At 44.0% G+C, this 20010-nt stretch overlaps 2 protein-coding genes across 3 annotated transcripts in view; both read left to right on the top strand.

Moving 5' to 3' along the window:
* OSCP1 (organic solute carrier partner 1) overlaps positions 1-7726 on the top strand; it is a 32265-nt gene extending 24539 nt beyond the window's left edge. Inside the window, exons 7-10 of the mRNA XM_001380770.5 lie at positions 1089-1161; positions 2105-2244; positions 3880-3943; positions 5758-7726. Of these exons, the coding sequence (XP_001380807.2) occupies positions 1089-1161; positions 2105-2244; positions 3880-3943; positions 5758-5874 (394 nt within the window). The 3' untranslated portion in view covers positions 5875-7726. The remainder of the gene's footprint in view (positions 1-1088; positions 1162-2104; positions 2245-3879; positions 3944-5757) is intronic.
* Positions 7727-15204: 7478 nt separating this feature from the next.
* LSM10 (LSM10, U7 small nuclear RNA associated) lies at positions 15205-20010 on the top strand. 2 transcript variants are annotated; one of them, XM_007492811.3, is made up of 3 exons: positions 15205-15350; positions 16200-16332; positions 19087-20010. In XM_007492811.3, exon 3 carries the CDS (start codon positions 19119-19121, stop codon positions 19488-19490), a length of 372 nt encoding a protein of 123 aa, XP_007492873.1. In that variant the 5' UTR covers positions 15205-15350; positions 16200-16332; positions 19087-19118; the 3' UTR covers positions 19491-20010. The 2 variants fall into 2 exon arrangements, with proteins under 2 accessions (XP_007492873.1, XP_003341185.1); XM_003341137.4 differs by lacking the exon at positions 16200-16332 and having other exon boundaries at positions 15210-15350.

The following is a 20010-nucleotide window of genomic DNA, read 5'->3' as shown; positions in this document are numbered from 1 at the left end:
ATAAATGCTTTTCTATTCATTCTTTCACTGACCCAGTAGTATGCATTTTTTCAGTTGCATATGATTCTTACATTTGGCCCTATTCAGAGATGACCTTAAAATATGAAGGGAGATGATTCCCCATTCTTTGTTTCCTGTTTTTGTTCAGTCTTGAGGGATTGAAAATTCTGAGCATTTGACATACACTCAGCATTCCAGCATTCCATCACTATTCCAAAGTCCATATACCTAAAACCAGTACACTCTTCTCTTCAGCTATGTAGTACCTCAAAGTAACAGATGTGGGAGTTGTGATGGGGAGTAATCAGGAAGGTGCAAAATGATATACTGTTGTGGGAAAGCTATACAGGTGACAGGTTACCCTTTGCAAGAATGCAAGACTCCAAAACTAAAAAGAGAAATTTATTCATTTGGAACTCATGTTGAATGGCTGGGGAGGCAATGTGGAGCACTACCTCCTATAGGAGATGGATTCTGGGCTTTATATACCCTTTTGACAACAGGGCCTACATGACTAGAGAAAGGACAATGATAGTATGTGTTAACTGGGTCTCTGGAACCCGAGATGGGTCATGTGGTTAGGTCCTATGCCTCAAAGTCAAAAGGAGGTGAAATGCCCAGTTTAGAGAATAATCAGATATCTGGGATATAAAATGGATGTTTATCAGGAACAAGCTGGGATGTGCCTATCTGTGCTCATCAAGAATGAAGGGAGAGAGGGGGCAGCTGGGTAGCTCAGTGGATTGAGAGCCAGCCCTACACATGGGAGGTCCTAGGTTCAAATATGACCTCAGACACTTCCCAGCTGTGTGACCCTGGGCAAGTCACTTGACCTCCATTGCCTAGCCCTTACCACTCTTCTGCCTTGGAGTCAATACTGTGTATTGGCTGAAGATGGAAGGTAAGGGTTAAAAAAAAAAAGAATGATGGGAGAGGCCAGAGAGCCTCAAAGTTACTTTAATGCAAGGAAAAATTGAGTCTTTTAGGTAATCTAACAATCTGGGGTGTTAGGGTATCTGGGGAAGCCTGTACCCCAATATCAATACAAGAATCAGGAACATACTTTAACTGCTTGTTACTGATACCAGGTACAGCATGAGTCAGCCAGTGGAAACGCATGTATCAGAAGCACCAAAGAACTTACCTTTAAATACTTCTAAGGTGAGCTGCTTTCTGCCCTTCAGTGTTGCCATCCTGATGTTTTGCCTTTAGTCTGTGTTTAACCTTTCCTGTGACTAGCCTGCAATGGTCAAGGTGGGGATTTGGGACTGTTTAGAATTCAAAACAAACATTTCCCTCCAGACTTGTCACCTTCTGGAGTCTGTTGTCGTCAGACATGTCCTCCTCCTGTCTTCATTTAACATGTAGGTTACTAATGATCAGGTGTAAATACTTTGGCTCTCCCTGACAAAAGCAGAACTCACCCAAGTCCTATGAAGCAGGCATCCGAAGGCAGCGGTGACTCTAGCTTAAAACCAGCACTCTGTGGACCCTCTTTTGCTAAAAGGGCTTCTCGGCTTAGTGATGGTAGGGTGCATGAACTCTAAGCAAGGTTTTTAGTTCCCAGTGCTTTGGTAACTAGCTGGTGATGGAGTAAATAACTTTACCACCAGATCAAGTTACTAGTACCTCTCAGGAGCATCTCTCACCACTGGAGGGCAGTGTGAGAGTTCATCTGCAATGAGGCTTGAGCGAAAGCCAGAGTTCCCATGGAAGTTAGTACTAAAAGACGAAAAAGAAAGAAATGGGCCTGAAGCTCCCATCTTTACAGAGGAAAAATACTTTGTAAAGGGAAGCTCAACACTTCTGCAGCAGCCTGTCATGGACTGGGCTTGTCTGGTGAAGTCCCTCTATTTAGGTGTCAGAGCATTGCTCTCATGACTAAGAACTTGTTTCTGCCATTGTTCAAGAATGATTCTAGATATTTCCAGGTATTCTAAATGGGCCTAACTCACCACACAAATCATGTTGTCTTATTTTTATTTGAACTATGTTTTCCTTTACTTAAAATGTTCATCCCAAATCTATGCAATCTGTTGTAGTATCTGAAGATTGTAAGTGTGACACCTTCACAAAACTAAAAAGCATGAAATTGTTTCAATAGGCGAGCCCTGCCCCAAACCCTCTTGCTAAAGAAGAACTGAATTTCTTGGCCAGATTGATGGGAGGAATGGAAATTAAGAAAACCAGTGGCCCCGAACCAGGATTCCGGTTGAATCTGTTTACCACAGATGAAGAAGAAGAGTATGTTTTATTCTTGTTGGTACTTTAGTGGACCTGTCAGGATAAGTACTCTCCCTCCCTCTAGCCTTCCAGAATATAACCCTCCATGCTTTCTGATACTCTGTGCATTTTTGTATATGTGCATACATATACACCATAGTGTTTTGCACCCTTTCTCATATGTCACATATATCTAGGAAATAGCATGACATAATGGAGAGGGCATTTGACTTAGATGCAGAAGACCTGAGTTCAATTCTTAGCTCAGAAACTTAGTGGCTGTGTAATCATAAACAAATCATTTAACCACCTAGTGCTATCTATAAAGAGGGAGACCCCACACTTCTCTACAAAACAAAGGCCCATATTTTTGACATCAATATTCTCAAGAAGTTGAGAGATCACATAAGGTGGGGGGAGGCAAAGGAGAGACATGCCATGGATATGCAGAGTCTACTGCATGTGTCTAATAAAAAAATGAGGGGAGAAGCATCAGAGAAGAAATTACCAAAGAAACATGACCCAGGAAGGAAGTGGACTGGTGTTGTATCAAGAGTGAGGGATGATTAGGGAACAACCCATGGCCTCCAGTGATGTCTATACATTGTCAAGAGATCTAAGGGGATGCCCACAGGTTGTGGGGACAAGGACCCAGGGTGGGAGGGGTGACCTGCAGACCTGAAGGAAGGACCCATGGAGAAAAGTGGGGATGGCACCTACACCTTTTCCCAAAGTGCTTTTTAAATGTGAGCTTTTCTTGGTGTTGGTAGTGTGCTGAAGCTTCTTACCCTCTACTCTGTGTTTTCTTTGACTTTTAGGTTACTTGCAATTTCGATTTTCTGAGATCATGTCCTTCTATGATCTGTGGCCATGTTGATATTACTAATAATATTAATGGGCTTCTCGTGGCATTGAGCAGTCTGGAATTAAAGCACTGCAAAGATTCTCAAACAGGTTCCAGCCCAATGCAAGCCTGGCTCCACTTTGGAACACTGAGCTCATTTGAGCCCAAAAATGAAGGAAAGGAAATGGGAAAGGTTACAATGGATAGTATATAGGGCTCTAATTCCAGACTGCTCAATGCCACAAGAAGCCCATCTATTCCTATGTCATGTTATTATTTTCCTAGACACACTGTACAATTGCAAATCATAGAATGGCACAAATTTAAAAGAATCAAAAACATGCAACACTTGTGTATATGTGTATGTGTTTATGCATTTGTAACCTTGCCTCATAATCAACCTGGAGGTAGATTACTTTCCCCAAATCCACCAATCTCATGATGTCAGTGGCTAGTGACCCTGAACAATACAAAAAAAAAATTAACTCAGTCATCTGCTCATCAAACTACATATCATAGTCTTGGAAATATGTACTTTTCATCCACTTTATAATTCTGGTATGGATGGTCAAATCAATCCCTGTTTATTTGTACTACATAAAAATACAGAATAGCTAGCAGCTAGGTGACAACAGCACTACCTCAACTAAGGGGACACAGTCGAGTGCAATAAGCAGTGTTGTTGTAAGGAAGTTATACTGAAAAAACCTGCAGGAAATTAGGAAGCAGATATCTTTCTTCTTATGTTTCCCTTAAGAACATATCTAAGTTTTAAAATGTGTTTGTTTCTTTCTTCCTTCTCTTTTACTTAGACATGCAGCATTAACCAGGCCAGAAGAATTATCATACCAAGTCATCAACATTCAGGCAGCTCAGGTGAGTGCAGGACACCAATAGAGGTCTGATTTAACTTGGAGAAGGAATAAGGCCCAAAGTACATTATAATAGGATCTACTTTGTATGAAAAGCTGAGCTTGGATGGGAGATAAAAGCTGGATGGAAAAGAATAAGAAACCTCAGCCAAACAAAAGAAAACTATAATAATAATGTAGGAGATAAGAGCAGAGAGGCACATTCTGGGGTCTCCCCTGAAAAAAAGAAGCCCCCAATCAACTTGATGCCAGGAAGGACACTGGATTGAAAATCAGGAAACCCAGCTCCTAGTGCTGCTGCTTCCATTCACTTTCTACAGGACCTTGAGTAAGTTTCTCCACTTCAGTTTCTTCCACTCTAGAGCCAAAACATATTCCTTTTTATCACTTAACATTTTGAATTTTAAATCTTAATAACCTTTAAAAGCCAATTCAATTTAACACACATCTATTCAATTCAATAAACATGTATTAAGTGTCTACTATGTGTCAAGCACTGTGCTGAGTGCTAAGGATTGTCGAATGGGAAAACACACAGAACTATTAAATAGTCAGAAGAACCACTGGTTAATTAAGAACATGGGTTCAGTGCTAGTTTAGGCCTTCACAGAGAGGACTGAACTCTGTTTGCTCTTGTCACTGACTCCTGGAAAGGCCTACTGCGCTAGATTGGACAATTCCAAGGAGCCATTAAAGTGGGAAGCTTAAATCCCTTTCTAAGGGATTCAGGATGAGAGGGCTAGTTGATTGACTTTACAAGGGTAACAAAGGAAAATGAGGGGCTGAAACTTTACAATGGACACAAAAAAGGGAAAGACCCAGTCAAGGACTGGGCCACCTAGTTAAAGGACTTTGGGCTAACCAGGAGGAACCATTGGGACAAAAGAGATACTTAACATTTTATGGAATTAGCTATTCCCACCTAAACTACCTTAAGGTCCATTGTTAGTCTGAGACCAGTAAAGTTGGGTTTTCCCTCAGGGAGAGACTCTCACGTGGCAAGGTCTAACCTGAGGCTTTCACTTTTAAGCTAAGTAAACTGGGGGACATCAAATCTTTCTAGGCTACAAGTTTGGGGGCTTCTAGATTCCACATAGACAGTATACAAATGAGAAAAAGACAGTCCCTGCCCTCAAGAGGTTTGCAATCTAACAGAAGACAACACAAAAGGAGGCTGGAAAGTAGAGGGGAAACATCAGTGAATTCCTGGCACAGGAGCATGGAGTTAAAACCAGGCAAAGTAGCCTGAGAGTCTATATAGGAAGGTGTTGGGAGGAGTTTGGTGGTTTACCAGTCAGCCCTCCAGTCAGAGGGGAAAGGAGGATGAGGGAGGAGGTATCTTGTCCTGAGTTAGCAGCCTGCTGATGAGGTTAAAAGTGATGAGCTTCTGCTGGAAGAGGCTTCTTGTTCTCTGGAGTTGAAATCAGGCAGGGAAGCAGATGCAGAGTGGAGCAGCCATTTACTGCCAAGTGAGGGGCAGTGCTAGGCCCTGCAAGGCCAGCAGAGATGGCTAACACAGCCCCTACCCTCAGAAAGCTTATAATGGAGTAGAGAAGATGTCAGGTAACTTCTCTATAAGCTGGAACAGGAAGTGCCATTATGGAGCTATGAACAAAACACCATTTAGCTTTAGAAGGAGATGCTGCCAGTCAGAACAGATGGGGAACTGAAATATCCTACTTAGAGTTGTTAGGGACCTAACATGACCCTCTGAGTAAAGAGAGAGAACTCTTAAAATAGACTTCCTCCTAGACCTTGGGCCAAACACATGTCCACACATGCTTTTTTCCTCATTTCTGCCTTTCCTGTCATTAACAGGACCAGCAAAGGAATGAAGAGCTATCTCGGATCATGGGGGAGTTTGAGGTCCATGATCAGCCCCCACAGAACACCAGCAAAGGTGATGATTTGCTGGCCATGATGGATGAATTGTAACCGTGACCTGGCAAGCCTGAGGTCCCACCTACAGCAGAGACTGCTTAACCATAGCTACCTGAGACCAGTCTAGGACCTTCAGAGATGCTGCTAGTTTTCTACCAAGTGGAGCCTTGATCTATCATACTTGTTTATAGTGTGACAACTTGTACACACACACTCCCCTTGCTCAGAGCTCTCTCCCAAAGACACCCACCCACACCCACACACACATGCCATTCAGCTAAATTCATTCTGATTTTCAAACTTGCCCTTTTTTTCCTCTTTCCAAATGTTGCAGCAGCCATCTATCCTAAACAGACTCTGAGTCCACAAGGAGTAGGATCCTGTGCACCTTCCTCTCTCCTGTGGGAGGTCTGGATCTTGTCAGTGTTTCTGACTCGTAACGCGGTATCTAAAGCTTTCTGTTTATGTGCTACCTTGTAGGTGGTTTGGAAAGTTCTCTTCTCCCTGGTGTCATATAGATCAGGAATCTCAAGAAGGCAGGATAATCAGAGCTGTGTCATGGAATATCCCAGCTGTGTCCCTAAATGGAGACTAGGGACCATTTAGAGAGATACAGATACAGATAGAGATATAGGTGAAGAAAATAGCCTTATTTTCAGCATAGTCTGCTTCTTACCCCTAGCTCTTTCTCCATTGTTTCCAATATCCTTGCCATCCCCAGGATGGCATACCAGACAACCAGCAGGTCATGAAATGTGTCTCATGGCCTCCACGGTCACCAAGCTGACACTTTGTGCTCAGGCAATTGAGATTCCACAGAGAGCTGTCACTTGCCTTTTGATTACAAGTCAAGCAATTTCCCTTCATGAGGAAAATTCCTGAGTCCAATTGGGGCTCATTTAAGGCATTCATAGACTTTGCCCGTTTCTTTTCTGGAGACTGAAATCAATTCAGCCTCTTGCTGTTGATCTGGGAGTAGTCTGTGGACTCCCTCCTCTCCTCCCATATGCTGGACAGTAGCCTGTGGAGCATGCTTTGCAATAGCCATCCCATGAAGCATGCATTAGGATGGCCTCTTCTGGTGAGCCAGATATGTTCTTGCTCAGTGCTGAAGGATTTGCACTTTAGAATGATGCAGCATTCCCTTATTGGTCCTCTTGCATTTGAGTAACAGGCTGGATCAGTATATAGATCAGACTTAAATTCTTTCTAGAAGCATCCGGCTTGGTGATGTCAGCCCTCAGGATGGGTTACTTAACTTCTTCCACTTCACATCCCCTTTACATGTCCTGTCCAAGCTAAAATGGGTCTCTTCTGCAGTGAGAACAAGGGGAGGAACCATCCTGTTCTTATCTTTAAAAAGATATCATCAGTCGTGTTGCTAGTTATAGGCTGCCCTGGCACTGGGGAGTTTTAGTATGAATGAGCCCTCTTCACACACCAAACAAGTTTTAAGTTGCTTCCTGCTCCTCCATCTCACATAGTTTTCTGCAAACCCTTCCTATCCCTACCCCACCCCCTGGAAAGTATGTAGTAGATGGGGGTAGAATGCATTTAACACTCTTGTTCAAGGGTTTATAAAGTGCCTTCTGTTCAGCCTCTTCCTTTAACATAACTTGGGTTCCCTTTGAAGCAGGCAGTTTGGCTGGGGACTAAGCAAGGGGAAAATGTTCCAGCCTGTTTCAAGGCTCGATTCTACTCCTTTGTTTAAGTCTGGTTAAGTGTACTCTTCAAATCCAGGCTTTGCCAGCTGCTGGGAGCATGTCCTCTGGGCCCTTGGAGATGAGCCACGAACTGCCAAGAAGAGGTGGCCACATCCCAATAACATACTCCTGAGAAATGCCAGTGATTTCAAACATATCTGTCTTCTTAGTAAATAAACAAGATAAAAATCTCTAGCCCTAAAGTAGCTCTTTGATGAGGCAATCTTTTGGCGTGTTCCATCTTTCTGGACTCACATAAATACTGAGAAAGTGAATGTGGTGCAGTGGGACTATCCAGAGACCACAAGAGTACCAGGGGTAAGAAAGAAAAAAAGAAAGGGGGGTGATGGGAATAAAACTTCCTATACTTTCTATTCGTTTAGCCCCAAACCAAAGGGAGCAGAGAAAACAGGTTACCAAGAAGGCCCCAAACTCCCTTTTCATGGTTGTTTAAGACAGTTGCCACTTTTGTAATGATTAGTATAAGAAGACCACTATAGGTTTAGCTTTTACTTCCAAGAAAAACTTGTAAACGCTAAGACAGCATTGGCTACCAGGAAGGGTGTCCTAAGACTGGGGTGGGGGAGGAGGCAGGGTAACAGAAAATGAGACAAATGAGAATAATCTATTCAAGTACATGCTTTGCTTCGATCTAAGCCAGAAGTTCAGGCAACATAGTCTAATGGCAGGAGTGCTAGATTTGGACCCTGGTTCAAATCCTAGCTCTGCCTCTTCATATGACCTTGGGCACATAATCTCACCTTTCTAGGTCTGTTTCCTTATCTGTAAAAGGGTTTGAATTCGATGACCTCTAAGGTCTTTTTAAGATCTAAATCAATGATCTCATCTTGTGACTCATACAAGAGTACCCATGCCTTCCCTGTCATAGGGCAAAACTCTCCTTATTCTCAAACCATGAGCCAGGAAGCATCAGGAAGTGATCTGCCATACCAAACAAACCCTCAAAGATGCATTCACCCTGGTGGCCCAACCCTAAAGCAGCCCAAATGCTTCTGCCCATTCCATGACTACTATGCTCTATCACAGATCCCAATCTCTCCATGTAGAGAGCAGTTTTGATAGGTGGCTGCAGCCAAAACCAAAAAATCATTACCTAGTGACCAACCTTCTCGGGATGACACTGGCCCTCTTAAAGATATGTAGCTAAAAGTTATTTTCTCTAGTCAAGGAACAAGCACCAAGGTAGAAGGCACTTGGTGGCACATTTCCTATTGAAGAACCTGTGAGACATATGCTGTCACCAGGTTTGAATTCAAAGCCTTTCTAGCTTAGTTGAATCTGTGGGAGCTCATGCTCTGATGACGAAATCTTAGAGAACCAAGGGCTGTCATACTATGGCTGATTTTCATGGATCTCATCCCCTCGTCCACACATGTTCATTGACATTTTTTCATTGAATCCTATGCTAGTGGAGTGAAAAGAGCCCCAGATCAGCGCCATCACTTTTTAAAGGTCTAACCCTGTCATTTAAACTCTTCTCAGACGCTCCCTCTGCAATGGGAATAATGATTAACACCTACCAACCTCAGTAATGAAAATGGACTTTGTAAACCTTGGAGCCCTATCTCTCTTACAACAACCCAGCGAGCTAGGTTGGGTGTGTGGTGTTAACCCCATTTTAGAGCGGAGGAAAAAGAGGTCCAAGGACTGCCTGACTTACTAAACTCACCAAGATGTAAGTGGTAAAGCCAGGATTTAGCCCCAAGGCTTTTCTGATTTTAATTCCAGAGCCCTACCCACACTACCACCCTGCCTCTCAGCATGCATGTTGGTAGACATTCATGGAAATGGCAAAGGATGTTAATGCCCAATAGCAAAGTACAGAGCAAAGCCCTCAACTTTGCCCTTTCTCAAACCACGAATGGAAGGCACAAATTAAACAAACAGAAAAAAAAATTAGCAAAAAGACAAGTCTTCAGCTTGGAAGGGGCAGAAGCTATTGTGGATAGGGTTGCTGGGCTCAGAATCTGAAAGACCTAGATTTGAATCCCATCTCTGATACTTATTAGCTTATCACCATGCCATTTTCTATCTCAGTCTCAATTTCCTTTTCTCTAAAATGGGAATAATAGAATAGCACCTGCCTCGCAGGGTTGTGAGGTTCAAATGAAGTCATATCTGTAAAACACTTTGCAAACTTTAAAACACTAATCAGCTTTCACTATAAAGATGCACATTTCAACATATATACCCTCTCTTTAGTTATATCCTCTCTTTTGCCTTTTTTGTGTGTGTGTGTCTTGGTCCTTCCTCCACTGCTTCATGCCATCTTCCAAAGTGTCCAGCAGGGAATGGGTGGCAGGAAGGTGTTGAGGAATCAGGTTGGGGAAACTCCAACTCTTCCTGAGTCATGTCTCCATTATGTGCCTTTGTGATTTGATTTGAAGTCAATTCCCAGAATATTAGACACACCCATTTTCTGATATAAATATGACAACATGAAATGAAAGCAATCTGAGTTGTGGGATGGCCCCAGCATCCCACCCCCACCCTTTGGGTTCTCTCCAGTTCTGAGTATTTGGCATCTGTCCTCTTGCAGCCAAAGTCAATTAATACCAAGTGGGATTGTTAAGGAACACTTCAGTCAGGACCAGGCCTGGGGTTTCCTGACTACATTGTCTCTTGCAGCCAACACAGCAAGAAAGTCAAGACCTGGTTGGGAAAATGGCCAAGCCTAGACTAGAATCCATGAATCCTAAATCCTACCAATGCAATTTCCTCAATATTCCACCCCACTTTATAAAATATATATATAACTTTTGTGACAAGGAAATCACTTTAAAAAGACTGATATATATTAATTTAAGGTCGCCAAGGAATTCAGCTATGTAATTCCTAAATGAAAACTCAAATCAGCAGTCAATCTTTTATGGAGTTTAATTACAGACAGGAAGAAGAAAGGAATTAGAGATAGAGAGAGAGAAAAGGGAGAGAAGGGAATAGGGCTTAAATACCCCTTCTGTTTAGGCTGGGCCAAAAGGCCCAAGCCCTTAGATAGCTGGGGCAAAGAAAAGAGATCAGTCCCTATTACTCACGTGACCAAAATGGAGAAACAGTCTCAGAGGCCCCCACCTTCAGCTTCCTTCAGAGCAAGCTTCTCAGAGCACACTCCAACCACTCAGACGAACTCCTCAACCACCACCCTGAGTCTTCAGACCCCCCTCTCTTTAAGGAAACCATCCAAGTTCCCTCCCCTCAGTTCTCACATCTACCAATCACTGTCCATCAATTTCCCTGTGCCAATGGAGCCTCTAGCTTAACCCAGGACCGCCCAGAGGTCTTTGCACATGTCTGTTGAAGGTCATATTTTCAAATAATTAAATCTTTGATCCTTTGCTACAGCCCTTCCTAAATCCTGTTAACCTGAGTAGGGTAGAGATTGGAATAATTAAATTTTGATCTATGCTGCAGCCCTTCCTCAATCCTGTTAGGACTGAGTAGGGTGGAGATTGATTCCAAGTATCTCCATTGTATCAATTCTAAAATCAATCATGACTCAAAGAAATTCCTGTTCTATGCTTAAGCATAGGTCAAAGCCCTTTCCATTGTTCAGCAAAAGGTTTCTGTCCTAAAGTAATCTTAAGAAGGGAGGAGGAGGAACCTCCCATGCCAATGGGGTTCACATTCCAATAGACTATCAGTAAGAAATTTTCCAAGTATAAAATTTCCCAATGGTGAAATTTCCAACATTTATAAGTCTAAGGAATTTTAAGGTTTACACTTTCCTTTGAAACTGTGGCAGGAGGAAGCTGGGTTGCTCAGTGGATTGAGAGCCAAGCCTAGAGACTGGAGGTCCTGGGTTCAAATTTGACCTCAGACACTTCCCAGCTGTGTGATCCTGGGCAAGTCACTTGACCCCCATTGCCTAGCCCTTACTGCTCTTCTGCCAATACACAGTATTGACTCCAAGACTGAAGGTAAGGGTAAAAAAAAAACTGTGGCAAACATGCTTGAAACTAAAGGGTAGACTACCCCTGGGGCCAGCCCACAAGGATGTCCAGGGTTTTCACATTTTTCTGCCAAAGCTGATCAGTCAACAAGCATTAAATACATACTGTACAAGACACTGGGCTAAGTGCTGGGAATACAAATTATAATCATTTGACTTCAGTACTTTTGTTGGTTATCTCTCGAACCAAGGATGACGATTGTCTTTGTGCATTTTTGTGCACAAAGACACTTGAGATTTAAGTGGAAAAGCCGATGCACAGACAGTCCCACTCTCTCGGAGTTGGAAGCCTAGGTCCAGTGGCACGAAAAGTCGTTACACATGGAGACTTCCTCAGCTGCATTGGATGACCCTGTTGTCTTTTGTGCTCCATCACGCCCTGAGCACTCCACAGTGCCTTGCTGCATCGCCATCTCAGCCGTTGAACCTTCTTGTTAATTTCTTCCACCTGTTCCGCCAAAGCAGTCTTCACATGCTGGGTGAGCAAAGCCCTAGTTCACCAGGGGGCGACGTCGACCTGATGGCTACCCTCACAAGGTTTAGCCAGCCTGTCTAAGCCGTTGCCTGGGGTGTGGCCGCTGAGGCATGCTAGCAGCTACTAGGAGCCACAAGTGAGAGCTGGGTGTCAGGTGAGGGTCAGTGGCTGGAGAGCTGCCCTAGAAGGGCACGACAAGCCCTCCATACCAGAGATATTACCCCTCCCTGAGCACCCCTTCAGTACTTTAAGGTTATCAAATATGTATCTACTTTGTGCCAGGCCTTGAATATCATCTCATTTAGTCCACAGAACAACCCTGAAAGGTAGATATTATCCCCATTTTACAGAAAAAAATGAAACTGACACCAAGAGAGGTTTAAATGACTTGTCCAGGGTCACACAATAAATATCTGAGTCAGGATAGGAACTCAAGACTTCCAGGTTCTCTCTGTTCACAGGAACACCTGGCCTTAAAGAGCTCTCATTCAAATGGGTGAGACAACCTGCAAACAACTATGTACATAGGAATAATCCTCATTGCTACATGAAGATGACTTAAAAGTCATTCCAGTGGAAAAGTTCCGGAGAGAATAATCACTAGAGGGGTGGCCACAAAGGGTGGTGAGTGTTTTTGGCTGAACACTCACGTGAAGTCACCTACAAAAAACATGGACATGAGAGAGTATGCCCACATTAATGAAATTAAGATTTTTTTTTTCTGCGTGTGCCACAAGTGCCTCTAACACAGAGATTACAATAGATAAGAAGAAAGAAGACTTTCAACATTTTCTTCCTCTCCTCTCCAAAGCAGATCTCTTCATCTCCAGCTAAATTCCATTCCTTCCTTCTAAATTCCATACTTTCTCTCCAAGGGAAGGAGACCTCTAAGTCCTCTCCCAAGCCCCATTCCATATGATTCTTTGATCTTCCAGGTTTTCTTCTCCGACATTGCCTCCTTCCCCTCTACCCAGAAATCCACACAAGTTTCTCTCATCTTGGGGGGGGGAAACAACATTTCCAACTAGCCTCTGACCTCTCTGTGTTCTGTTTGACATTTACAGCCCTTCATAACCCAGTCTGCTCTTACCTTTTCTGGCTTCTTACACCTTTCTCATACTCTTCTATCCTTTATCACTCCTGGTTTTTCCATCTCCTCACTCCTGACACTTTCTCTGCCTTTCCTCTGCTCTACCTAATGACCTCCCTGGATTCCTTTAAGTCCCAGCTAAAATCTCCGCTTCTACAGGAAACCCTCTTCATTCCAGCATTCCCTCTTTTACTTCCTATTTATCCTGTAAGTAGCTTGTTGTCTATGTAGTTGTTTGCAAGTTGAATCCCCCATTAGATTGTAGGCTCCCTGAGGGCAGGGATTGTCTTTCTCCTCTTCCTATTGCTAGCACCTGGTTGGTGCTTAATAAATGTTCACTGATTGATTGACTTTTTTGTAATTGTTTTAACCCTTACCTTCCCTCTTAGAACAATTCTGGGTATTGGTTCCAAGGTGGAAGAGTGGCAAAGACTAGGCAATGGGGGGTTGTCACTTTCCCAGGATCACACAGCTGGGAAGTTTCTGTTGATTGACTTTTATAGCAAAATTTGTTAAGGTCACTGTTTATCCTAATTGCTTCCACCACGCCCCACACCATGCTGTAATCGGGAGTTTGCCACAGAAAAACACAAAGGTCTAAATCCAACAGTCCAGGATCTCCTCAGCCAACCTTTGACTACACCCTCCTTGAAACTCTACCTTCCCACATCTGTCACCGCCCCAACACCTTCTCACAGTCTTCCTTCATCCCATAAATACTTGCTTAGCACCTACAGGTACAAAGATAAATATAGATCTGCCCTCTGGGAATTTACAAGCCCCAGCTGGGGAGATAAGACTCAAACTTCTGTAAAGCAGCAAAACTGGAAGGTGGTAACAGGATTATGAATGACTCCTGCTTCAATGGTCCTCGACTTAGTGCCATGTGCTGTATCATTCCACATTACAGAGAAAATCAGACCCAAGGCCACAAGCATTTACTAAACGCTGTGTTTTAGGCACTGTGTGTAGGGTAAGTAGGTATTGCTGCAGACAGAGTACTAGGCTTGGAGTGAGGAGACCAGAGTTCAAATCTAACCTCAGACCCTTACCAGCTGTGGGATCCTGGGCAAGGCACTCTGTTTGCCTCAGTTTCCTCATCTGTCAAATGATCTAGAGAAGGAAATGGAAAATCACCCCAGTATCTCTTTTAAAAAGAACCCAAATAATGCATTGATCCTGTACAACCCAGAGGGTTACAGGAGAAAGAACACTATCCACATTCAGAGGAAAAATTGTGGGAGTAAAAACACTAAAGAAAAACAACTGCTTAATGACATGGGTGGAGGGGGACACAATTGGGGATGGAGACTCTAAATGAACATCCTAGTGCAAATACCAGCAACATGGAAATGGGTGCTGATCAAAGACACACTTAATACCCAGTGGAACTGCACATCGGCTATGGGAGGGGTGGGGGAAGGGGAAGGAGGAATAGAAAATGATTTTTGTAACCAAGGAATAATGTTCAAAATTGGCCAAATTAAAAATATATATATTCTAAATAAAAAAAAACAAATGAGGTCCCAAAGAGTTTTATACGATTGAACACCAACACAAGGCATCTCACTAATAAAAAGAAAACCAGATGAGAGTTCCAGCCTTCGGGGAGCTTATAGTCAATGAGGTCGTGCCAACAGCGAGGCATGAATTAGCTATTTACACTGGATAAATTGAAGATCACCAACAGAGAGAAGGGACTGGCATTAAGGGGACTCAGGAAAGACTTCCTGGAGGAGGTGAGGCTGGAAAGGAAGCCAGGGAAGTGAGGAGGAGGAAGAGGGAGAGCACTTGGGCAGGAGGAACAGTCAGATATGTGGGAAATGCCCAAATTAGAGGGAGAGGGGAGTCTGGTGCTCAAGGAACAATTAGTAAGCAAAATCAGGGTTGGAAGAAAAGGGTACAAAGTGCCAGAAAGGTTGAGTCACTCTCTAAAAGAAGTGACCAAGCAAGGATTCGAGGCCCAAGCCGGTTTTAGAGCGTGTGCATGTGGACGAAGGAGTAACAAGGCCCGGCAACCAAGAGCCGGGATCCCAGCAGCAACAACCCGCGTGCGCAGGAGTCGACCGGAAGGAGCAGAAGGACCTGGCGCCGCGAAGCCTTCTGGGACTTGTAGTTTCCTCGCTGCGTTCGCGCGACTGGATCACATGGTCTTGCTTTCCCATAGTCTCCGCCTCTCTATAGCTCTGGAGGCTAAGTTTGACGAGGCTGCGCTCGGCTTTTCCATGGCCCCTGAGTCCTCCTGGGCCTGAGAGAGAGAGAGAAAAAGAGAGAAGTGAAGGGCCCTGAGTGGTGGGTCTGCAGGGCTGGGAGGAGGCTGCTGCGGGGGGAGGGAAGGGCCCTTGAGTCGGAGGAGAGAGAAAACGCCCCGTGGGGAGGGGGGTATCTCGAATGGTGGGGGGTGGGGATGGGGTTGGGGTTGAGGAAAGAGCAGAGATGCTAATATAATGGGGATGGGCACCTGGGGAGTCTCTGGAGCCCTGAGGAAGGGAAAGCGGAGGAGGAGATCCTGCAAGTGCCTCTTTGCCCTCCCCCCTTTCTTGATGGCCTTCCTGATACTATGGGCTACCGCACTGTGCCAAGGGTTTTACAGTCATAATCTCATTTCATGATCACAGCAACCCCGGGAGGGACTGGCTGTTATTATCTCCATTTTTGCAAATGGGGAAATTGAGGCAGATAGGTGAAGTGACTTCCTCACCGTTAAACTAGGAAGTGTCTGAAGCAGGATTTCAATTTAGGTCCCCTGGGCCCAGTTGCCCTAGGGCCTACCCACCCCTGAAGATATGAAGTTGTTACCCCTTCTCAGGCTGTATCCTTCCCCAGACCTTAAAGAATACCTTTCCTTCTTTCTTCACCCTACTCTTCCCACTTCCTGAAAGGCAGGGGGCTCTGAGTCCCCAGATCTTCCTTGTTACTTGTCCCTCAACCCTGTTACAGAGGAAGGTGACAGTCTACCAGATTCAAAGCCATAATCATCCCCAGCTCTCCCTCACCTTCAGAACTACTCAGGGGCCTTCTAGTCTAGGGACAAAAGCTTGAGTTAATGGGGCTGTTACTCTGGGCTAGACCCTCCATCTCTCTCTGAGCCTGGTGTCCAGTGATTCTGCCTTAGATCAGCATGGTATCTTTTATCTATAGGGAGCAGGATGGAAACAGCACTGGCTCTGGAGTTTGAATCGCTGATTTGATGCTGACTACTTGTGTGACCTTGGGCAAGTTATGCCTTCCTGAGCCTCAGTTTCCACATCTCTAAAATGAAGTGTTGGACAAGGTGATCTCTGAAGCCCCTTATAGCTCTAGACCTGTGATCTGTTTTTATGACCTTACTGGAAGGATGTTTTACATAGTCATTTTTAGTCATAGATCTTGAATTGAATTAATGATTGCTAGGGCCTTGAACTTGAAGCAGTGGTAGAAGTTGTCAAGAGATAAATTTCAGTTTAATAATAGGAAAATTTTTCTGAGAATTGGAGTTATCCAAAAATGGAATGGGCTACCTCTGAAATCCCAGTGGTTTCTCCCTCACTAGAAGTCTTCAAGCAAAGACTGAATGACTGACTCATGTCAGGCCTAAGTGGCCACCAAGGAAGGGCCCTTTCAACTCTGAAAAATCTGTGATTCTCTTCTATTGTTGTTCAGTCATTTTCAGCCATGTCTGATTTTTTGTGACCCCATTTGGGATTTTCTTGGCAAAGATACTGGAGTGGTTTTGCCTTTTCCTTCTCCAACTCAATTTACAGGTGAGGAAATGGAAGCAAACAGGGTTAATTGACTTGCCCAAGGTCACACAGCTGGTAAGTATCTGAGGTCACATTTGAACTCTAGAAGTTGAGTCTACCTGACTCCAGGCCCTAGCATTCTGTCTACTATACCATCTACCTGCCCTTGTGACACTCTTGGGATCTACAAATCGTTAGGTCATTAAATCCTAAATCATTAAATCAAAAACCACAGTTTTTAATCTTTTTTTTTCCTTTTTGTCATGGAGCCCTTTAGCAATCTGGTAAAACAAATGGCCCCTCAGGAGAATATTTTTAAATGTGTAAAATAAAATGCATAAGATTATAAAAGAAGTCAGTTATCCTGGAATAGTTAGACAATTTTTGGTTCAGTGGTTAAAGAGGACAGGACCTGGGGGCAAATAAGTGGGGGGAGGGGTTCCTAGGTTCAAATATGGCATCAGACACTTCCTAGTTATGTTATCCTGGGTAAGTCATTTAACCCAGTTGCCTAGCTCTTACTGTTCTTCTACTTTTGAATTGATAGTTCTTATTGATTCTAAGAGAGAAGGTACAGGTTTGAAAAACAAAATAAAACACTGGGCCTGGAGTCAAAAAGACCTAATTTTACATCCTACCTCAGTGATAGCTAGGGAGCTCAGTAAATAGAGAGCCAGACCTGGAGGCAGGATATCCTGGGATCGAATTTGGCCTCAAATGCTTCCTACTTGTATGACCTTGGGCAAGTCATTTAACTCTAATTGGTTAGCCCTTACTGTTCTACTTTAGAACTGATACTTCACATCAATTCTAAGACAGAAGGTAAGTTAAAAAAAAATCTGGCCTCAGACATTTCCTAGCTGTGTAATTCTGGGCTAGTCACTTAACCTCTGATTGCCTGACAAAAGGATCCACTGGACAAGGAAATGTCAAACCCCTCCAATATCCTTGCCTAGAAAACCCCATGTCTACTATGGCCCATAGGGTCAGAGTTGGACATGACTGAACAATAACAGTTATCAAAACATTAAAAAAAAAAGTTCACCTGCTCCAGGTTAAGAACCACTGGATTATGGGATCATCCACTAAGAATTACAGGGACCTTAGAGAACATCATCTAGTCCAGGTCCCTCATTTTACCATCGTACAGATAGAGAAATCAAGACTCAGAGAAGGAAAAGGATTTGACCAACTAACAAATGGAAGAGCAAGGACCTATCTAGCCAAGACCTGTGACTCCTAAGCCAAGGTTCTTTGTAATGTAACACTTTGGAGATTATGTAGTCCAACTTCCTCTCTTTACTGGGGAGGAAAGTGAGTTCCAGGAAGATGGGCAGTGACTCACCAAAGGTCACACAGGTAGAAACAGAACAAGACAAATATACATCCTGTTTGGGCATGGTGTGTGTGTGTGACTCTACAGCCCAATCCAGGCCCATCTCCACTCAACACCAGCAGCTTTGTCTTTGCCTTAGGGAGCTCTTAGGCTAACAAACAAACAGACCATAGAAGAAGGGACAGATTAATGTGTGCCAGTGGGTCATGTCCATTCAATCCTGAAAAACTGTGAGAAGTGGAGGCAGGTGGTGATGGTCACAGGGGTCCTAGAGTGAGGAGGTTTTGAGGTAGCATTTGAAGTAACCCTGAGAATCAGTGCAAGATCGAGGAAAGAACTAGTTTTGAGACTAGAAGACCTGAGTTCAAATCCCAGTTCTATTATTTACAAACTGTGTGGCTCTAGGTGAGTCAGGAAACCTTGGTCCCTGTATCTCCATGCCTTCATCTCCAAAATGAAACGGTTGAACTAGATCTAAGTTTTTTTGTTTAAGCTCTTACCTTTCATCTTAGAATCAATACTGTGTATTGGTTCCAAGGCAGAAGAGTGGCAAAGTCTAGGCAATTGGGGTTAAGTGACTTGCTCAGGATCACACAGGCAGGAAATGTCTATGGCCAGATTTGAACCCAGGACCTCTTATGTCTAGGCCTGGCTCTCTATCCACTGAGCCACATAGCTGCTCTCAAGGTCAAAGTTTCCTAACCTGGAACCTGTGAGCTTGTTTTTAAAAATATTTTGATAGTTGTGTTTTATTATGACTGACTTCCTTGGTAATTCTATGTATTTTATTGTATACATTTGAAAACATTTTAAGAAGAGGTCTGTACGCTTCACCAAATTGCCATACAGGTCCACATCACCCCCAAACTAGATGATCTCGCTGTAAGTGCCTTCTATCTTTAATGACTCTGTAAGGAATGAGGTGGGCCTTTCATGGGCCTCTGCTTAGATCTATTTCTTTTGCCTTCAGTGAAGTATTAAAGCATCCCCACCGTCTGCCAGATGGAGGTCAGCCACTCAGTAAAGGAGCGTACTATTGCCGAGAATAGCCTGGTCATCCTGCTGCAGGGCCTCCGGGGCCTGGTGACTACAGTGGACCTACGGGATGAGACTGTGGCCCGTGGCCGGGTGGACAACGTGGATGCCTTCATGAACATCCGCCTGGCTGAGGTCACCTACACAGACCGGCAGGGCCAGCAGGTGCAGCTTGATGATCTCTTTGTGACTGGTCGCAACGTCCGCTATGTCCACATTCCTGACGACGTAGATATCACTGCCACCATCGAACAGCAACTTCAGGCCATCCATCGAGTGCGCAACTTTGGTAGTGAGGGTAAGGGCCGGAGGGAATTTCCTGCCAGGAAGTACAAATGAAAGACGTGCCCTCCTTGCTCCGATTCCTTCAGACTCTGGCTTCATAGCTTTAAATGGGGGCTGCTGAACTGCTTTCTCACAGCCAGTTCTCCCTGTTAGGAGGCAGACCACAAGGAGAAGGACAAGCTCATTCCGAAGCCACATTTGCCTTTTACAAGCCTAGGGTTCAATCTAGGTACCCCAAAATCTGATATATCAGTCTTGGATTAAAGTCTCTCCCCTATGCTTCCTGGCATTAGGACTTGGCTAACTGACCAATTGTACATGTGGAGCTCCCAGATTCTGTATTAAAGGATTAATTTTAGCCATTTTTAATACTTTTCAAAAATGAATGAATGATCTTTGCTGCTAAATGAGCTGGCCCAAGCATCCTTTGTGAGCCTTCTCCATTCAATTGTTTGCTTTTCAAATCAAACTTAGATGCAAATACAAGAGTTCTAGGCTTTCCCTGACCTCCGTGGCTCCATTAGTCTGTCAGTATTGTGCCGAATTAAAGCGCTCAAATCTAGTAGGGAAAGGA

Source organism: Monodelphis domestica, chromosome 4 (assembly GCF_027887165.1).
Source record: "Monodelphis domestica isolate mMonDom1 chromosome 4, mMonDom1.pri, whole genome shotgun sequence".
Taxonomy (NCBI): domain Eukaryota; kingdom Metazoa; phylum Chordata; class Mammalia; order Didelphimorphia; family Didelphidae; genus Monodelphis; species Monodelphis domestica.
Note: the sequence above shows the minus strand (reverse complement) of the source record. Positions and strands in the feature narration are given on the sequence as shown.

Coding starts and splice junctions, on each gene's coding strand:
- LSM10 (XM_007492811.3), top strand. CDS start 19,119: ATGGAGGTCAGCCACTCAGTAAAGGAGCGTACTATTGCCGAGAATAGC.